Source organism: Cnephaeus nilssonii (genome assembly GCF_951640355.1).
Source record: "Cnephaeus nilssonii genome assembly, chromosome: 14".
Taxonomy (NCBI): Eukaryota; Metazoa; Chordata; class Mammalia; order Chiroptera; family Vespertilionidae; genus Cnephaeus; species Cnephaeus nilssonii.
The window spans coordinates 71,630,600-71,652,232 of NC_137085.1; the positions used below are offsets into that span (position 1 = coordinate 71,630,600).

The 21,633-nt window shown below is 46.8% G+C and overlaps 1 protein-coding gene across 2 annotated transcripts in view; it reads left to right on the forward strand.

The window, feature by feature from the left end:
• Nucleotides 1-3,305: 3,305 nt before the first annotated feature.
• The window catches only part of FAM120A (family with sequence similarity 120 member A), a 107,733-nt gene continuing 89,405 nt past the window's right edge, over nt 3,306-21,633 (forward strand). The window contains exon 1 of one of the 2 annotated variants that reach the window (XM_079790694.1): nt 3,306-4,046. In XM_079790694.1, the coding sequence (XP_079646820.1) occupies nt 3,573-4,046 (474 nt within the window). In that variant the 5' untranslated portion in view covers nt 3,306-3,572. Of the gene's footprint in view, nt 4,047-15,803; nt 16,278-21,633 lie in introns of those variants that run through there. The other variant, XM_079790695.1, reaches the window with a different exon arrangement.

The window sequence follows — 21,633 nt, forward strand, 5'->3', positions numbered from 1 at the left end:
ACCAGGCCTCTAGTCTATATATATAAAAGCCTAAGCGACCATCACAACTGAATGGATGACCAAACAGGCTGTGTGGGGGCGACCAGGCCGACAGGGGGGTTAGTGAGGGGTGACGAAACAACCGAGCAACAGGCTGCGTGGGGTGACCAGGACGGCAGGGGGGTTAGTGAGGGGCGACCAAATGACTGAACAGCAGGCTGTGTGGGGTGACCAGGCCCACGGGGGGGCAGCTGGGTGTGACCATGCCAGCAGGGGGACAGTGAGGGGTGACCAGGCTGGCAGAGGGGGGCAGTGAGGGGTGACCAGGCTGGCAGGGGGGGCAGATGGGGGCCACCAGGCTGGCATGGTGGCAGTAAGGGGTGACCAGGCTGGTGGGGGGGGCAGTTAGGGGAGACCAGGCTGGCAGGGGGGCAGTAAGGGCCAACCAGGCCAGCAGGGGGCAGTGAGGGGTAACCAGGGTGGTGGTGGGGCAGTTGGGGGTGACCAGGCCAGCAGGGGGGTCAGTTAGGGGCAATCAGGCAGGCAGATGAGCAATTAGGAGCCAGTGGTCCCAGATTGTGAGAGGGATGTCCGATTGCCAGTAGTCGCACATCGCCTGAGGGGTCCCGGGTTGGAGAGAGTGCAGGCTGGGCTGAGGGCACCCCCCGTCCCGTGCACGAATTTCCTGCACCAGGCCTCTAGTTATATTTTATTTATATACTAGAGGCCCGGTGCATGAAATTCATGCATAGGTAGGGTCCCTAGGCCTGGCTGGCAATCAGGGCCCATTGGGGCCTTCTGGCTGCCTGCTGGGGCCTTCCTTCATTTTGTGCCACCCCCTGGTGATCAGCACACATCATAGTGAGCAACCAAACTCCTGGTCTCCCCATGAAACTCCCGAGGGGACACTTTGCATATTAGCCTTTTATATATATAGATTACACTGGCCTGTATTTGAAGTGACATTATAAGAAACTAAAAATTAAATTTGCCTTTTCAGGGAAAAAAGAGTGTGGGGGCTTCCTGTGGACTACACCTGCTCAGGCCCCATCTGCTCTGCACCTGCTGAGCCCAATCCTCTAGCGAGGTTTCTCCAGAAAAAGAACAGAGGACTGGAGGTAAGTAAAAATGCCATTTCCAAACTCTTAAAAATGGCAAGTTTCAAATTTCTAAATGCTTCGTTGTACAAGACATTTCTCTGTCTTATCAACATTTTATTGAAGCATAATATACATGGTGTCCCTCCAAAAAATGGAACACACTATAACAGCTGATAGCTCTTACATTTTGAAAACTGCCTTTATAATTATTCAAAGTGTGTATACATTTTTTGGAGACCTGTATTTACAGTACTAACCTCACTTTAAAAGCAATTACTACAGCCTGGCTGCAGTGGCTCAGTGATCATCGCCTTATGAACCAGGAGGTCATGGTTCCATTCCCAGTCCGAGTGCCTGCAGGAGGCAGCCGATGAATGATTCTCATCATTGATGTTTCTATCTCTCTCTCCCTCTCCTTTTCTTTCTGAAATCAATAAAAATCTATACTAATAAAAGGGTAATATGATAATTAGACTGGGAGACCTTCTGGACATACTTCCAGACAAAGCCATGGTGGCGGGGCCGAGGCAGAGGTGGTTAGGGGCGATCAGTCCAGGAGGGGAGGGTAGTTGGGGGTGATTAGGCCAGCCGGGGGGGAGGGGGGTGCAGTTGGGGGTGAGCAGGCTGGCAGGGGGGTAGTTGGGGGCAAGCAGGCCAGCAGGGGGGCAGCAGTTGGGCGTGAGCAGGCCAGCAGGCAGAGTGGTTAGGGGCGATCAGGCAGGCAGGCAGGCAGGCAGGTGAGCGGTTAGGAGCCAGTGGTCCTGGATTGCTAGATGGATGTCCGACTGCTGGTTTAGGGATCAGGCCTAAACCAGCAGTCAGACATCCCCCGAGGGGTCCCAGATTGGAGAGGGTGCAGGCCGGGCTGAGGGACACCCTCCCTCCCTGCACAAATTTTGTGCACCGGGCTACTAACACACACACACACACACACACACACACACACACACACACACACACACACATTTAAAAAGCAATTACTACAGTGCTCCAGGACATAAATCATGAAAGGATCTCCTTCCAGACAATGTGACTAGAGCAACAAAGATTTAAATCTCTCCTTGGGAGGGGCTGAACAGCCTTGGAAAAGGGAGTTAGAAAGGAGGCATTTGACATGCTGTGAGACCAGTTTCTAAAGTCTTCTGTGATTATCTGACGCTGTTACTTGTACGCCCAGACAGTATAAAGTGTCTGTCATTGCAAGGTCTGGGCCAGGAAACCTGTCACTGGTGTGAAAACAGAGAAAGGCAAGCCTCGGGCTCCTTCAGGCAGTAAAACCTCTTGTCAAAACTCCCGGTAGGGAACCCTGCTCCACCAGGGAGCTGCAGGGGGTCTCTTGCTGCTCCCCACAGCCCCCACCCCCCGCCCCATTTCTCCCAGGAGAGCCATAAACCCAGCGTGTTGGGGTCAATCCGAAACCACTTCAACTTCCCCAGAATAAGGACTAGACCTCCTTGTGAACACTGGATCCTGGAGGTGTCTCCTAAGCTAAAGACATCATCAGGATTAAGTGGGGGAGCAGGTGCGGTTTCTAAAACAGCATCCGCACCCCGGACAAAGCGCTGCGACGCGACTCCGTTCTCCACCTGGACAGTGGCTGGCGCTTGCTTCTCCCTCCCAAGGGAACCCCAAATTCCAAACTCCTGCCCAGCCTGCCCACAGATCCTTCGGCAGCCAGCTGGGCCGGGGCACTGACCCCGCCTAGGGGGGGGGGGGGGTCGGATTCCTCCGATGACCAGACCGCGGGGACGGGACTGGGCCTCCTCAGGGTGACCAGGGGCGGGACGAGGCCTCCTGGGGTGGCTGGGCCCCGGGGACCAGAAGGGCCTCCTGCGGTGACCGGACTCAGAGCGGAAAGGGCTTCCTCGGGGTGGCCAGCTCCCGGGACCGGCCCCTGTGTGACCGGATCCAGAGCCAGGACGCGGCCTCCTCCGGGAGACTGGATCCGGGGCAGGGCAGGGTTTCCTCGGGCTGACCGGATCTGGGGCCCAAACGGGCCTTGCTGGGGGGCCTGGAGCCGACGACGGGAAAGGGCTTCCTTGGAGAGGGGTCTCGGGCACGGGGATGGGAACGCAGCCGCCCCTCGAGAGAGCGCCCGGGCGCCGCGCAGGTCGGGCAGCACCCTGGGGTCCGCGCGCCCTCCCGGCCCGCACCCGGCGGCGCGCCGCTCCCCGAGGGCTCCGGCCGGCCCAGGCCGCGGCGCCGCCTCTTCCGCCGGCGCGTACGTCAGCTCGCAGCGCCCCGCCCCGCCGCCGCCCGCGAGAGGCCGCCTCTGCCTGGCCTGGGCCTGGAGCGGCGCACGGCGCAGTCCCTCCCCGCCATGGCCCTGGGAGGCGGCAGCACATGGCGGCCGCAGCGGCCATGAGCACGCCCGCGGCCCGCCCCGGCCCCCCCTAGAGCCCGCCGCCGCCCGGCCGCGCCACGGCCCCGCCGCCCCCGGCCCCGCCGCCCGCGGCCCCGCCGCCCCGCCGCCCCGCGCCCGCCGCCGCCGCCATGGGCGTGCAGGGCTTCCAGGACTACATCGAGAAGCACTGCCCGAGCGCCGTGGTGCCGGTGGAGCTGCAGAAGCTGGCCCGGGGCAGCCTGGTGGGCGGCGGGCGGCAGCGGCCCCCGCACACGCCGCTGCGCCTGCTGGTGGACGCCGACAACTGCCTGCACCGCCTCTACGGCGGCTTCTACACCGACTGGGTGAGCGGCGGCCAGTGGAACCACATGCTCGGCTACCTGGCCGCGCTGGCCAAGGCCTGCTTCGGCGGCAACATCGAGCTCTTCGTCTTCTTCAACGGCGCGCTCGAGAAGGCGCGGCTGCACGAGTGGGTCAAGCGGCAGGGCAACGAGCGCCAGACGGCGCAGCAGATCGTCAGCCATGTCCAGAACAAGGGCACCCCGCCGCCCAAGGTCTGGTTCCTGCCGCCCGTCTGCATGGCGCACTGCATCCGCCTGGCGCTCATCCGCTTCCACGTCAAGGTGCGGTCGGCCGGCGGCGCGCGGCGGGGGCGGGGGCCGGGGCCGGGGCCGGGGCCGGGCGGCAGTCCGGGCCTCCTGGGCTCGGTTGGGCGTGGGTTTGGGCCCGGACCGGGGTGGGACTGGGTTCTGGGAGGCCGGGGGCGGGGCCGGCCGCGCTCTCGGGGCCCGGGGGCGGGAGGGGGGGGGGGCCGGGGGTCGGCGGGATTCCGGGGTCAGGGGACACCAGGGTCAGCGTGTGCTGGGGCCGGGGTCGGCCAGGGTTTGGGGGCCGGGGGTCAGGGGCACCGGGGTCGGGGTGAGCCGGGGGTCGCTCGATCCCGGGGTCACAGTTGCCGGGGTCCGGGCCGCAGGCGCCGCTCTCCCGTCGCCGCGTCCGCCGGGCCGCAAGATGGACGCTCGGCCTGGAACCCGACTGGCGGCCGTGAGTGCCGGGGGTCCCGCTGCCTGGCGGCTCGAGACCCTCCGGACCGGCGGGTCGGTGCAGACCAGGCTTGTAGGGTGCAGCGCCCCTCTCTCTGATGCCCCCGAGTGCAACCCCACTCTCCGAGGCGGGGTGCTGACTAGCCCGAACTTGGACGAGGTGCCCTTTTCCGGATAGCAGTGCGCTTGCACAGCAACAGGTTTTCGTGGGGCAGGAGGGTGGGATGCCGCGGGCGGGGTCCCCGGCCAGTGGGGTGGGTAGAAACTGCCCGCTGCTGTCGCCGCGGCTCAGCCAGGCCCGCGGACCGGCCCCCCGGAGGACGCAGGGCTGGGTGCGGGTTCCCGGGGGTGACAGCAGGGGAATGGTCTGGTCTCTGTGCTGGGTTGCAGAGTACAGTAACACTGGACGCGGTGAAACTGTATCGGTTCTGTGATTTAGAGTCTGTGTGGACAGTTGGGCTCTGTGTCCGCTGTGGACGGGTCGTTCCGAGTCAGGGAAGAGCAGAGTCGGTGTCCAGGATTTCCTTCCGTCTCTGCACAGGGGATTCCGCCACTGGGGCCGGGCACCCAGGTAATCGGAGCTTCGGCCGTGGCTGCTCTGCCGTCCCTTTGGCAGAGGGCGCCTCGCTGAACCTGGGCCCTGGAGAGCTTCCCGACCGGCACCGAGGGCAGAGATAACATGCAAATCACTGACCCTTGACTTGAGTTTGCTTCCTTTTTCACTAAAATTTTTTGTGTGGGTTGTGTTGGGTTTTCTGGATTTTGCCCCTCTGTCTCCCAGTTTCCTTTCCTTTTTGAAACTGCTTGAAGCCCAAAGTTTGTGAAATTCTAACTCTTCCTGCCTGCCCCTCGCTGCTGGAGCTGAGGTGGTGGTGGTGGAGCCGAAAGCGATAGCGGAAGTCCCACCCACCGCGATCCTGTTGCAATTGGTGACGGGTTCCTAAGTCTGCGGGTCCAGGCTGCTGGCAGAGCGGCGATTGGTCCGTGAGCACGGCCTGGAGGAAACGTCCCTCTCTGGGGAAGTTGGGGTGACAGCCAGGGGCTGCTGCTGGCGATTTCTGCCTGGAGCCTGAGCTCTCTGAGAAATCAGGCAAGATTCGCGGAGGTGATCCACCTCTAGAAGATGTCATAAGAATGTGAACAGTTGATCTTGTTCAGAGATGGAAACTACTGCTAGAAAGACAGGATGAGCTTTCTAACCGAGTGACTTTCAAAGGAACTGTAAACATTAGGATTTAATTCAGTGTGTGTACAGTCACTGTATCTTTTGAAATAACTGCTGATTTTTTTTAATTATAAAATTTCTTCATATTTATCTTGGCACCCCTGTGAATGCCTCGCTTACTTACATAGTTCATTCAGAATTTTGACCAGTGTGTGAATATGTGTTTGGAAACAAAATTTAAACTAGATTTAAGATGACTTAAGTTTATGGACAGGTGATAAGTTTGTGTATAATTATTTTGCTTTAGATAAACCTTTAATCACAGTATAGTGTTAATTGCACCATTTAATATAGTAATGATTATTACCTGGTAGCCACCTATCTGCCAGCTTCACCTTTTTGGAAAATGCCTAAGAAATTTAGCTACTAGAAATTTCTCAGCAGCCAAAGGAAAGCTTAAGAAGTTTGGGTACTGTGACTCAAAACGGGGGGAAAAAAGCTTCCCTTTCCTCATCAAAGAATCAAGTTCTCTTCCTCATAGACTCCGCTCTCCTTTTCAGATAAAATTCTGATAAGCTTAGTTATCTATTTCTAACCTCAGCTCGAGGAAAGTCTGCCAGAAGTTGGAGCACCATTAATAATAGCAAGAAGTGACACTTCACAAGGGAGGAGATTAAAAAAAAAACACCTATTAAAAAAGTCGTAATTTGGGGGCTACTTGAGAAAAACAACCCTATGTACTTTATTAGCCCCTGAGGGGTTGGTACAGGGTTTATTAGGATGATTTTGAGTCAGAAGAATTTATGTTCAGCATTCTCTATGGAAGTGAAGCAGTATGTACTATTTTTCAAAGATGTCCATTAAAATGGTTAAGTAAATTAAAACCATGATGACATGTCACTGCATACCTGTTAGAAGGGTTAAAGTAAACAGCACCACTAATACCAAGTGCTTACAAGAACAATGAGCAGTTGGAATTGCCCATTGTGGCTGGTGGGAATGCAAGAGGGCACTGCCATTCTGGAGACGTACATTTACCATAGCAATCCTACCTCTGGGTATTTACCTAGAAGAATTTTTGTTCACACAAAAACCATACACGAATGTTCATAGTAGTTTTATTCATAATAGCCCAAACTTGAAACAACCAAAATATCCTTTAATAGACAAATAGTTAAATGGTGGTACATCTGTGCTATGCAATACTACTTAGCAATAAAACGGGAGGACTTCCTGCCCGCCTGGCTCAGTGGTTGAGTGTCGACCTATGAACCAGAAGGTCCCGGTTGGATTCCTGGTTAGGGCACATGCCCCGGTTGCAAGTTCGATCCCCCAGAGGCCAGCCGATCAATGATTCTCTCTCATCATTGATCTCTCTCTCTCCCCCCCCCCCCCTTCATCTGTGAAATCAATAAAAAAATTTTTTTAATGGAGGAATTATTGATAGATGCAATAACTTGGGTGAATCTTTTAGGTTTTCTGTTGAGTGAACAAAAAGTATCATTCTATTTTTATGACATTCTCCTAAGGATAAGATTGTACTGATAGGGACAGATCAGTGTTTGCCAGAGGGGAAGGGCAAGAGAGGTGTGAATATAAAGGGACAGCAGAAGGGAGCTGTTGGGGTTATGGAACTGTTGTGAACTCTGATGGTGGTGATGGTAATGTATTTTAAAAATCATAGAACTATACATCAGAAGTAAATAAAAGTTAATATTACTGTGCGATAATCATTTTTCAAAAGGTTATATAAAAGTTGACAAAGAATTGACATGGACCACCTATGTGTAATGTTGGGCTTAATGAGGCATTTCTCTATAAAAATCTGTCACCTTATTGGTCTTTATGCTTCTGAGAACTGGCAGAGAGGTTTTAATTTCTTGTCAGCTTTGCTTAGAGAAATCTTTTTTGATTCAGAAGAGTATGTTTTTGATTAAGCACCATTATTACTGTAAAGAAATACAATTATTACTTTAACCATTAGAAGTTGGCATATGTATCAACTAATTTTGTTCAGGTCCCTAAACGCCTTGGCCTGGGTTTGGCTTCTGCTAGTTACTAGGAGCATTTCCTCTGTGTGCCTTGAGTCATCATAACCTTTGACACATAGGGAGGAACTGATGTTTATTTAAAAATCTTAGTGGCATTAAGTCCCTGAAGGTTTCCTAAATGTTCCTGTCACAAGACTTGTGGTGTTGGTGTGTGGGTTTATGATGAAGTTCTTCAGATCTTGTCCTGAATCAGTGCTCATTTACTCAGATCTTACATAAAGCAGTGCTCATGTTTTAAGTCAGCTGAGGAATGTGAGATTCGACTGTGGCTTGAGATTTCGGAATGATTTCTCTTTGTGTAGTGGATGGGGGCAGGACTAACTTGTGGGGTGCCAGGCCCTTGCTAAGTTCTCCCTCAAAGCACCTCATTAAACCTTCAGCATTTTGTTACCCCATTTTATACGGGAAGAAGTGGGCTTGCTTATTGACACCTGAGGACAGGTAACCAGTAACCTCTTCAAGAGGGAAGTGCCCTGTTGAAGTCAAAGTTCAGTTTTATTGTGTAAGAATGCTTTGGGGGTGTGGCCACCTGCAGTTCACTTTCAGGTCAGGTTTGATAGCAAAACGCCTCTATTGCTTTTTTCAGTTAGAATGGGAAGGGCACAGTTCCTGTCCAGGAGACACTGAAAACCAGCACTATACCTTATTCTTAAACACCTTGAATTGACCAGGGAACATTTAGGGTTCAAAATTGACAATATTATAACTCAAACCAGCCATCCATTTAAAATACTTATTTTCTTCCAGTGTACCAATTTTGTGCCTGGCTTATTTCATCTAGCCTAATGTCTTCAAGGTCCATTCATATTGTAAGATTGTTTTATAATTTCCTTCCTTTTTTAGGTTTAATAATACTCCATTGTGTGGATGGATCACGTTTGGTTTATCCATCCAGCCTTCCATAGGTGCTTGAGTTGCAGTCCTTTTGGCTGTTGTGAATAATGAATAATGCTGCTGTGAACCTGGGTGTACAAAATCTGTTCAGGTGCCCGCTTCCAATTCTTTTGGGTGTATACCCAGAAGTGGAATTGCTGGGTCAGTTGGTAATTTTATGTTTAATTTCTCAAGGAATCACCATATCGATTTCCACAGAAGCTGCCTATAACATACATTGTATATATACATATATACATTATCCTATATAATCCTATATAATAAAAGACTAATATGCTAAGTGTCTGGCCATCTGTTCAACCAATCAAAGTGTGAAATGCTAATGATATGCTAATAAGGCCGCTCAACCTCTCATATGACATGCACTGACCACCAGGAGGCAGACAGTATACCAGTCGCTATGATGTGCTCTGACCACCAGGAGGCAGATGCTCCGACTGGTAAGTTAGCTTGCTGCTGGGGTCCAGTCAGTCGGGACTGAGTGAGATGGGCCAGACACGCCCTGAAGCCCTCCTGCGGTCCCTCCCCAGAAGGCCAACTTCCCGTATCCCTCCCCAGCCAGGATCGTGCATCGGTAGGGTCCCTTGGCCTGGCCTGTGCCCTCTCGCAATCCAGGACCCCTTGGGGGATGTCAGAGAGCCGTTTTTGGCCCAATCCCACAGGCCAGGCCGAGGGACTCCACTGGTGCACAAATTTGTGCACCGAGCCTCTAGTATAGTATATTATCACAATACAGTTTTAATTTTTTTAAGGTTAATGTGATCACACAATATATTATTCAGGAATTTGGGTTTTTGTAAGTATGTAAAAAAGTCCATGTCTATACTTACAGTTCTAATTCATTTTAATGCCTTTGTAGTATTCCATAATTTATCCAAGCCCTACAAATGAAAGGCACACATACTCGGTTCCTACCACCATAGAGTCATCCTTGGCATTTCATCATCCCATCCTGCCAGTCCCTACAATGTGTCATGTCAATTCTAGCCCAGTAGTCTCTTCCTTACCCTCTTCCTCATTTCTAATACCCCCAACATGTGAACTTACCAAGTTTACCCAAAGGTCTAACAAGTGCTTTGCAAACCCAGTGATGGGTTATAACATCAAATTATTGCGTGTTTACTAGCACTTAGAAAAAAAATGATAAAGAATAAAACAAAACAAAAAGTAGAATACAAGACATACTCAGGGTAAATACCACTTCATTAAACCATGTCTTACTATGAGGAGTAGTCAGAATTGCCTCTGGATCTGACGGGGCTCCCACACCTAATATCTCACCAGTGAACCTCATCTCTGATGGATCACTCTCCTGCCAGTGACTTGAACAAACCATTAATCAAAGTCCTTATTCAGGGTTTTAGACCCTGTTGCAATCTGAACCCATACCACTTTCCTTCATGATTCACAGTCCTTCTACTGTCCTTTTTAAATGCTCCCAAACTGCTCACTATTTCTCTAAGAAATATCCAACTTCTCAACTTTTGCTTACGTTGCTCCCCTTTGTCTGACTATCCCATTTTTGCTTGTCAGAATTATACTCATACTTGAAAGCCCATCTCAAATGGCAGCTTCCTTCATAGAGTCTCATCGGATGTTCCCAAAGGTGGACCAGGGACACACGCAGTGTCATCTGTATTTGCAGTGGGAGTTCCTGCAGTCTGCTTTCTTCTAGCTGCCTGCATATTATCTCCCCCACTAACTATATGCTACTTGAGGCCAGGGACTAATTTTACTCCTTGTTATCTCCTATATGTTTAGTGTAGGCACTCAGCTTTTAAATAAGATATTTGCTTTGTTCTGTTTACATAGCCAGGCAAATTCTTTTCTTTTTTTAAAATATATTTTATTGATTTTTTACAGAGAGGAAGAGAGAGGGATAGAGAGAGTTGGAAACATCGATGAGAGAGAAACATCAATCAGCTGCCTCCTGCACACCTCCTACTGGGGATGTGCCTGCAGCCAAGGTACATGCCCTTGACTGGAATAGAATCTGGGACCTTTAAGTCCGCAGGCCGACGCTCTATCCACTGAGCCAGACTGGTTAGGGCCAAATTATTTTCTTTCAACACCTGGGCTAATGGCCATAAGAATGTTTCTTAAATTTCTTATACTCTATTTTCTGACTGGGTCCCAGTGATGATTTATCCTACCTTTAGCAAACATTGAAGGTCTGCAATTGACCAGGCATGAGGAGTGACTATAATAGGAAAAAAGGACTCTTTTCTTCAAGGAACTTAGTCTAGTGGGGGCAGGGGACTCCTTTATATCATTTTCCCATGTCAACATTGGGAACTTTCTTTGATGCCGTAGGACAATCTGTTTAGTCATTGAAGACCAGTGAGCGTTCTCACAGGGGTTGGGAGTGGTTTTGACATTGTGAACACTAAAAATGTTTCTAGACAATGTCAATTTGTGAACACTAAAAATGTTTCTAGACAAATTGAGGGCATCTAGTGGACAGAGGCCCAGGATGCTGCTGAACTATAATGCACAGGGATAGTCCCACAGCAAAGAAGTATCCATCCCCAAATATCAGTAGTGCATAGGCTAGGAAATCCTGGTGTGAATAAATCAAAGAATTCCAAAGTTTGGGCCTTCAGTAAAGCCATATAAATGTTTGAAATAGATATTTCTAAGTATACTAGGAAGAGAAGTAATAAAAAATACAGCTTAGTTTTCTAAATTAAAATACGCACATATACACACCCCATTTCTAAAATGTTTCTAGACACACAATGCTCTTCATTTTGTTTTGTACAGTGGGAATTTATATGAGGAAAAGAAACTGATTAGCACATACTACAAATTCCAGTCTTAGTAAGCAATCAACCATAGGATAAATGCCAAATACCATGTAATATGAAGAAGGAGGTACTTTATTTAAAATTTTTTTGAGATATAATTGACATTACTTTCAGATGTACAACATAATGATTCTCTATTTGTATATATTGTGACATGATCAGCACAAGTATAGTTAACACCTCACATAGTTATAAAAAAATTATTTCTTTTGATGAGAACTTTTGTTTTTTTTGTTTGTTTTTTGTTAGAGAGGAAAGGAGAGGGAGAGAGAAAGAGAAACATCGATGTGAGTGAAACATCTATTGGTTACCTCTCATATGTGCCCCAACTGGGGATTGAACCTGCAGCCTGGGTGTGTCCCCTGACCGGGAATCAAATCTGCAACCCTTTGTATACCAGACAACGTGTAACCAACAGAGCCACCTAGCCAGGGCTTATGATGGGAACTTTTAAGATCTCTCTTAACTTTCAAATATAGTACAGTATTATTAACTATAGTTTATTAACTATAGTTGCCATGCTTTACATTATATCACCAAGACATTTATTTTGTACTGGAAATTTGTACTCTTTGAACACCTTCACTCATTTTGCCCACCCCTCACCCTGAGGAGGAGATACTTTAGAATTTGAAAAATTAGATTTATTTTCCAATGGCTGTATAGACAAAAATGTTTAAATAGAACAATTAGACATAAATGAATCAGTTTAGATAAAAATATTCTAAAATTCTTCAGATGTCTATATAGCTGGCATCTTTTGTTTTATTTTCTTTTTTTAAAAATAGGTGTGTGTTTTTTAATTGATTGAAGGGAGAGGAAGGGGGAGGGAGAGATAGAAGCATCAATGATGAGAGAGAATCATCACCGTCTGCCTCCTGCATGCCTCCTATAGGGGCTGAAGCCTGCAGTCCCCAGCTTGTGTCCTGACCAGAATTGAGTCCTAACCTCCTGGTTCATGGATTGACGTTCAACCACAGAGCCGCACCGGCCAGGCTGTTTTATTTTTCATTATTCTTATGTTTTCTGTAGAAAGTCTTTTGATGACATTGCCTGTTATCTAGCTCTTAGAGCATTACTTGGTGGGCAGTAGTATAGTAGGTCTTTGAAATACATGTGATAAATGGATAAGTAAACCAATTCCGGACTCACTAGCTACTCAGTCCCCTTGTGCAAGGCAGTATTATGGCAGAAAGGTGGTAGAAAGTTTGTGTTCAAGTCCAGTGGAGTCAATTCCACAGATAAGTAGCCTCAGCCTGCCACCTGGCTCAAAGGCTCTATCTTTGAATAAGCCCTTTATGCTTCTTAGGAGCTGTATTGAAGATACAAAATCAACTGCTTAGGGAAGTTGGCTGAATCACGCCATCTTCCTTGTTTTACCTGGTCCTATGGGACATTTTTTTCTAGGCATCTTAGGGCCAGTATAGAGTTGAACCTGACACACTGAATTATATGCAAAGTGATGGTAAGTCTGCAGTAGTTAAGGATCTGTGATCTAGAAACTCTATCCTTTTGTGCCCTAGTCATTTGGCATTTCCTACTTGTCTCTGGAATAAATTGCTGCTTTAGAAAGACTGAACCTACCACGCTATTGGTGTTTTGCCGGTTAGTGTAGAGAAGTATATGGAGGGTGTGTTGCTGGCGGGTTAGCTTTTCATAGGTCTGCAGTACATGTTCATCTCAGGAGCAGGAGTGCCAGCCAGTCCGGACCGGGGCACTGCCTCACTGCACTGCTCGGATAAGCACAAGCACTATGGCTTTTTATTAGCTTGCACCTATGTTAGTCATAAAATATTTCAATGAAAATTTTGCAAGTGTCACCATCTTGAAATAAATTGTATCCATCTGAGGTTCTTCCCTGAAATCTAGAACTTAAATTTTAATGTATTGTATTTTAGAATTAGATTTTTAACAATAATATTATTGCTAGGAGCTAGCTGAGTTATTATGAAATTAATATAGTAGGCTAAATAGACACTGAATACAAATGTTTGTGTTTTCTTCTACTCTCCTTTTTATCATTTTTATATTTTACTTTAAAGTTTATAAAGCTTAATTTGCATTTCTTTTATGACAACCACTGTCTTATATATTTATTTTTTAGCAGAGAAAGAAAACAGTTTTATTATTGAACCCATGCTACAATCACATCACAGACAATCTGCTAAAAAGATTGCAAAGAAAAAAGAGAAAAAGTCACCCTGTTAAAGGTTATAGGGTGATTTTTTTCACCCTATAAAATAGGCTGGCAGATACAGTCCATTACATGCATGTCAATGTCATTTATCAAGGGAAAAATAAAACTTCTATCTTTTGTCAAGTTGGACGTTACATGATAGAGTCCAGTGCCTGAGATTCCTGAGAAGATGGGGTGAATGGGTGTCACACTTCATTATTCTAAATTTTTATTTTTAAAATTGTGGTAAATTGCTTTGGCCAGTGGGGCTCAGTTGGTTGACCATTGTCCCATGCACTGGAAGGTAGCTGGTTCGATGCCTGGTCAGGGTACATACCCAGGTTGTGGTTTCGATCCCGGGTCAGGGTAGGTACAGTTCTGATAGATGTTTCTCTCTTACATTGATGTTTTTCTCTCTCACTCTCCCTTCTTCTCTAAAATAATCAATGAAAACATATTTTTAAAAATTGTGGTAAATATACATAACATAATTTTTACCATTTTAACCATTGTTAAGTGTACAGTTCAGTGGAAATTAAGTACACGAACACTGTTGTACAACTATCGCCACCATCCATCTCCAGAACTTACCTTTCCAAACTGAAACTCTGTGTCCATTAAATACTAATTCTCTCTTCCTCCTCCCCCAGACCCTAGCAGCCACCATTCTACTTTCTGTGTCTGAGAATCTGATGACTCTAGGCTCCTCATATGAGTGGAATCACACAGTATTTGTCCTTTTGTAACTGACTTATTTCACTTAGCATAATATATTCAAGGCTTACTCATGTAGTCGCATGTGTCATAATTTCTTGAAGGCTGAATAATATTCTCTTGAATGTATATATTACGTTTTGCTTATCAATTGCTTTCACTTTTTTTTTTTAATAATCCTCATTGCAGGGTATTTTCCCATTGATTTTTAGAGAGAGTGAAAGAGAGAGGGAAAGACAGAGAGAAATATAGATATGAGAGAAACATATTGATTGGCTGCCTCCTGCACAAGCCCTGACCAGGGCCCTGGCTGGGTGGAGCCTGCAACTGAGGTACGTGCCCTTGACTGGAATTGAAACCAAAACCCTTCGATCTGCAGGCTCTATTCACTGATCCAAACCGGCTAGGGCTCTTTCATCTTTTGGCTATTATGAATAACTAGAGGCTCAGTGCACAAAATTCGTGCACGGGGGGGGGGGGTGTCCATCAGACCGGCCTGCCCCCTCTTACAGTCCGGGAGCCCTCAGGAGATGTCCTACTGACGGTTTAGGCCCTCTCCCCATGGGGAGCGAGCCTAAGCCGCAGTCTGGCCTCCCTCTGCAGGAGGCGACCAGGCTGATCAAGGGAAGGCGCTGCCCCCATCATCCCGCTGCTGCTGCCACTGCTGGCCGCGGTGGCTGCGAGGCCTGAGCTCTGGGCCTTGTAGCCGCTGGGGCTCAAGGATGCCGTGAGCCCCAGGCCTCGCAGCCACTGTGGCTTTGTCCGGAAGACGTCTGCCCTAATTAGCATAATACCCTTTTATTAGTATAGATTGCTATGAAAATGTGTGTGCAAATGTCTGTCTGAGTTCCTGCTTTCAGTTCTTTGGGGTATATACCCAGAAATGGAATTGCTGGGTCATGTACTAATTCTATGTTTAATTTTTTGAGGAAGCATCATACTATTTTACATAGCAGCTGTGTCATTTTACATTCCTACCAGCAACGTATGATGGTTCCCACTTCACATCCTCATCAACACTTATTTCCATTTTTTTGGCTTTTTTTTTTTTAATAGCCATCCTACTAGATATGAAAAGATATCTCATTGCAGTTTTGACTTACATTTCCTTTATAATGAATGAAGCTGAGGATCTTTTCCTATATTACTCCATTTATTTATTTACTTACTTATTTTTGGTTTGTTTTAAAAGAAATTATTTTTCCTTTTAAGACCACTGCAACCAGTAGGCAAGAAATATGTAAGTTAGGAAGCTTATTCAGTTTGATTTCAGATCTCTTAAGGAGAGATTCCCTTTTAGAGACATAGCTAATGTAGGTTATAACATTTAAATTGTTTTTTTAAAGTAAGCAACAAAAATAAAAATCTTCCACCAAATTAGAGTTGATTTTTGTGGTTTGATTCTTCTTTTGGACTCAAGGAGGGAGTAAAGAGCCTAAGTTTTACCCACCTAATACCTAGTGACTACAGTTCAGCTGGATAAAGATGAAAGCCTGTTCTTCCCCCCCCCCCCCCCTTTAAAACAAAAGAATTTAAGTCAGCTCATATCCTCTTGTGCTTTGGTTGACTTATATCTTTTAAATCTGGTAGCTGGCTGGAGGATGTGTCACATTATTCCTTGAGCTGGTATAAAATCATTCTAAAGAAAAACCACATACAGTATTTTTTTCTTTGTGTCAGAAAATCTATATATGACAACTCATAGTGTTTTAGGTCCTGTGTGAAATGTATGAAGAAGCAGATCTTCTTTCACATAGTTTACTTAAAAATAAATTGTAGCTGACATTTATCAAGTGCTTTTTATTTATGAATGATTCTGAGCTGTTTACATATATAGTAACTCATTTAATTACCACAGCTACCCTATGAGGTAGGGGAGTACTGTTATCTTTGCAGATGAAGAAATGGAAGTACAGAAAAGTATTAAAATAGGCAGTGGCGTTCACTCACCTGGTGCCAGAGACAAAACCTCACTGTACAAGTGCTTCTTCCCTGGAGATAGGAGTAAGTAACTGTGTTGTTACCTTTTCATTCTTACAGCACTGTCCCCATGGCTGCTTTCAGCATTAATAAAAGTGACACTCACAAAGTAAGCGTGGGAATTTTTTAGTCATTATTACATGTAAAAATACAAGTTTTGATTTTTCTGCCTTTTTAATGATGAAACTTTAAACTATTAAGATAAAAATTTACCTAGGACACTTTGGTAAATATATAGTAGCAAAAAAATTTCCCTAGCTAAGTACAAAATACTTCATTGGGACCAAAAATAGGGTATTTCGCCAGCTACTGAAACTCTTCAATGCTGACTGCATCCACCATATTTCTTGTGGAGCGATGGGTCGAGAGGGGAGGCAAGGAGTTTGGTGGTTCCTGGTCTTATAGCTCCCAAAGCACATGGCAAGAACAGTGTGCTCCGTGCTGTGCTCACAGAAGCTCCAGGATTTCACCTCCTTGATCTGAAGCTGCCTTTTGATACGGTGTGATGGTGCCCACAGCAAAAATAAAGCATGCACTCTAGCTGGTTTGGCACAGTGGATAGAGCATCGGCCTATGGACCAAAGGGTCCTGGGTTTGATTCCTGTCGGGGGCACGTACTTTGGTTTCAGGCTCCTCCCTCACCTGGGCCCTGGTTGGGGCTTTTGTGGAAGGCAACCAGTTGATGTGTTTCTCTCACATCGATGTTTCTCTCTGTCTTTCCCTCTCTCTTCTACTCTTCCTAAAAATCTTTGGGAAAATATCTTCAAGTGAGGATTAACCAACCAACCAAAAAACAGAAAAATAAATCATGGCCTCCTACCTTTAAGGTGGCAGGTGGTCTCTGGTTACCAGCATGATGGTAGTTCTTAAGGAGGCCACGAATGATTCCAAGTATGGCTCACTCTGTGGGTAGGAGGCTATATTCCCTTCTGTTACCACCTGTAATGAAGTAAGTTTCAGGTTTTATTTTTATTTTTTAGCTCAATTTTTAGTTTTTGAGAGTTCAGATTGAAATATTCTTTCCAACATTGTATTTAATAAATTTTGCTCACTTCTAAAATTAGAATTAAGAAGTAGACAAACCAATTTCATTGTATTGTGCCTAGTTCAAGTCAGGATCTGGAAGGCCAGGAAACTGGAGCAATAGAACACAGGCAAGAGTGTAGATTAGACAGGAGATGGGAAACGGGAGTAAAGCCATTCAGACAAGAAAAGACACACAGCTAATGTCCTGTCAGACCCTGCTTACCAAAGCTGAAGCTCTGAATTTAATTTTTAATTAACTGCTTCTCAAAGTCTATTTTGACACAACTCAGATATTTTTCCTGTCCCCACCCAAATTGCATCAAGTAGTCTTTTACCCCATCTAGTCTTCTGCACCCAATTCTTTATCGGGCTCTTTGACTCTTCGTTGTTGGACTTCATTCATTCATTCATTCACTCACTCACTCACTCACTCACTCACTCACTCACTCACTCACAGGTTTGTAGTTAACCCAGTTCCATCTGTGGGAAGCCTTCTGCCTCCCTTAGTTGGATTGTCCCAGGAGAGTTGTTTTCTCTTATAGGCTCTTGGAAACATTGCCCGCTCACCTGATGCAGTAGCTGAAAGCAGTCATTGACACTTTTTAAAATAAACTTTTTTGGATTAATTTTAAGTTTATAGAAAACTTGCAGAGATGGTTTAGCGAGTTCTCGAATAACCTGCATTCAACTTCCATGCATGTTAACATCCCAGGAGCTGATACAATTATCGAAACTGAAAAATTAGCATTGGTGCAGTACCCTGAACTGCATTATGCACTTGATTCAGATTTCATCTGTTTTTCACCTGTGTCCTTTTCGGCTCCAGGACCCAATCCTGGGTACCCTCCCTGTTGCTTAAAGCTGTCTTGTCTCGTTGGTCCCCTCTGGTCTGGAACAGCTCAGCCTCTGCTTTTTTTTTACACTTTGGAGGACTGATCAGGTATTTTGTCCGATTTTGGCTGTCTGATTGTTTTCTTGTGATTTGGGGGAAATACCCAGAGGTGCAGTGCCTGTCTCATCACACTGTACCATGGGCTGCATGATGTGAGCAGGACTTGGTTGGTTGTGACCCTGGTCACTTGGTGAAGGTGGTATTTGCTGGGCCTCTGCTCTGATGTGACAGTAGTCTCTTTTGCTGGTTTGGTTCTTGGAAGCCATTATTCAGTCCAGCTCACGTTCAGAGGCAGCAGAGGGATTTTACATTATTTGAATTCTTTAGGGAAGATTTGTGTCGTCTTCTCCCTGTATTTATTTCATCATTTGTATGTATCTGTATGGACTCATGTATTCATTTGTACTTTGGGTTATTGGGTTATAACCTAATACATGCTATCTTGCACAAATTGTTCCAGCTTTGGCCAGTGGGTATCTTTCAGGTAGGCTTCTGTGTCCCTCTGTCATAACCCATCCTTCGTTAGGAACCTGCCTTCCTTTCTGGCACCACGAGGTAGATGCTCTGGACTTACCTTGGATTTCCCTGTCCCAGCATCACCCATTTCCTCCATGATTGTGGTTCTTTTTACCAGTAATGGAGAACAGTATTTAGAAACCAGATCTGGGTTCAGGTGTTCTCACTTCTGGGGTGTTGCTGCTTCTCAGCCCTCAGCTCACAGTTGAGAGATGCATGTACAGACTTACTTGTAATGATTTCTGTGCCTGCTTGTCTGTGTTGTCACTTACACACCAGTTCTTACGGATGTCCCCACGGCTAACCCAGCAGCACAGGGTCATGCTGGCCTCCTCCTTCTCCCTTTGCACATTTCTAATCGCATTTTCTGACGGGGAGACACCAGCCCACCCAGCATCTATTTACTCCCACCTTACACATGTGAGTGGTTTCTGCACTCTTCACCCGCCCTCTCCCCCCTTGCTTGTCTCCGAGACAGATTACCAAGAAGTGTTCAGTGTCTGTGTGTCTCTGTCCTCAGGCCTCACAGCTTCCACTCAAAACCTTGTTTTCCAAAGTTACTTTGGGGAGCTCCTCCCTCAGAAGGATTATTTCAGATATTTTACAATACAGTTTGATACATTTGTCAATCTGCATTCTTTTCTGGTACCCCTGCCATCCTGGTGGATGTTTTAAAAATTTGTGTGCATTGAAGTTCATTCCCTATATGAGATGTACAGTCATCTGACTTTGGACAGATACATAGAGTCATGTGTCCACCACCCAGACAGTTAGCACCCAGTGGAACCTTGCAGTGTTGAATGCCATGTTGCCTTTTCTCGCATAAAGACATAGTGGGTTTTTAATTTTGGGGAAGAACATTAGAATCTTAGAAGATGAAGGAACCTTAAAAGTTCCACTAATTTTACATTCTTATTGGGCAAGTTGGGCATCAAGCCAGAATTGGAACCTAGACATTTTGGTTCTGCTCCCCCTCCCCATCACTGTCACTGGGTGCTTGATAGGCAAGATGAGCAAGACCAGGGCACAGATTGCCTCACTTTACTTTAATTTAGGCTTCAAGTCTGTGCTTATGGGCGTGATTTATTTATTTTTTTGTTTGTTTTAGGAGGTTAATTCTAGCAGACAAGTATTTGTTTAATGTTGGGTGAGCTTTGGGGGAGAATTTACTAGTAAGGAATCCTATATAATAAAAGCCTAAGCAACCATTACAGCGGAACGACCAGAACAATCGGTCGCTATGATGCGCACTGACCATCAGGGGCAGATGCTCAACGCAGGAGCTGCCCCCTGGTGGTCAGTGCGCTCCCATAGGGGGAGTGCCGCTCAGCCAGAAGCTGGACTCACAGCTGGCAAACGCAGCAGCGGTGGTGGGAGCCTCTCCCACCTCCATGGCATCGCTAAGGAGCAGTGAGCAGGTGGGCAGTAAGGAGCGAGGGGTCCTGGACTGAGAGGGATGTCTGACTGCCTGCTTAGGCCCAATCCCTGCAGGGTGTGGGCCTAAACAGGCAGGCGGACATCCCCTGAGGGGTCCTGGACTGCAAGAGGGTGCAGGTCGGGCTGAGGGCACCCCCCCTCAGTGCACGAATTTCATGCACTGGGCCTCTAGTCCTATATAATAAAGAGGTAATATGCAAATTAACCCTCAGGCCCTCACAAGATGGCTGCCTATGATCAGGCTGGCAGGGGGTTAGTGAGGGATGACCAAATGACTAAACAAGCAGGCTGCGTGGGGTGGCCAGGCCGGCAGAGGGGGGAGTTATGGGCGACCGGCCGGCAGGGGGGGGCAGTTGGGGGCGACCAGGCCGGCAGGGGGGGCAGTGAGGGGTGATCAGGTCGGCACACAGAGGCAGTGAGGGGCAATCAGGCTGCCGGGGGGGGGGGCAGTTAGGGGTGACCAGGCAGGCAGGCAGGTGAGTGATTAGGAGCCAGCAGTCCAGGATTGTGAGAGGGATGTCCGACTGCCGGTTTAGGCCTGATTCCCGGATTGGAGAGGCTGCAGGCTGGGCTGAGGGGAGCCCCTCCTCCCCCGCCTGTGCATGAATTTTTTGCACCGGGCCTCTAGTTGTTAATAATAATTTGCTAATTAGTATTTTTAATGCCAGTCTGAAACCAAATGTTCTGAGTGAACAAGGAATTGTATTTGGGGAGGTGACTGTGGAGTGCTCCACATTCCACTCTCTGGAGGCAGATGAAAATTCTCTAGAAGTCTCCACGGATATTGGCTTCCACTGAAAAGAGTATATCTTATTAATCTTTATAGGTAGTCTAAAGACTCTTTGGGGGCCCCTGAAATGGGACCCTCCATTTTCATTCTTTTGGTGCTTGCCAGGCACCACAACGCTAGACCCTTGGCACGCAGCTGAGTAAGCTTTGTACCTTGTCATCTGTCAAGAGAGGAGCATGTGAAAGAAGGAGCATTTGTCCCCAATTGGTGGCACATGTGGCCAGTATGGGCATGGCTCATACTAGTGCTGCTTCAGCTTTTTATTGGATTTTTTTCTTTTAAAAGTCTTTTAGAAGCATAACTGTACCACTCTGACACAACTATGGTGGTTTTTGTCTTTTTACTTCTAGTCTTTTCCCATAGTTTTACATGGTTGTATGTACAGGATATTATATTCTGAAATGGTTTTTGTTTAGTATTTTGTCATAAACTTTTCCCACATTTCTTCACAGCACCATGTAGCGTCTGTATTTACCCAGCTCCTTATTGTTAACTTATTTTTTCTCACAGGAGTCTACCCCGACACTTTTTATGTTCCCAGTGTTTTTTTTATTGGTTTCCTAGGCTCTATTTCCTGGAGTAATATTACTGGATCAGAGAGCATGACCATCTTACAACTCTGGAAATACATTGCCTATTGTTTTATAACCCAACAGCCTTCCTTGAAATCGTGTCAGATTAGACTGATAAACTGCCTACTCTGCCGCCATCACCTACCA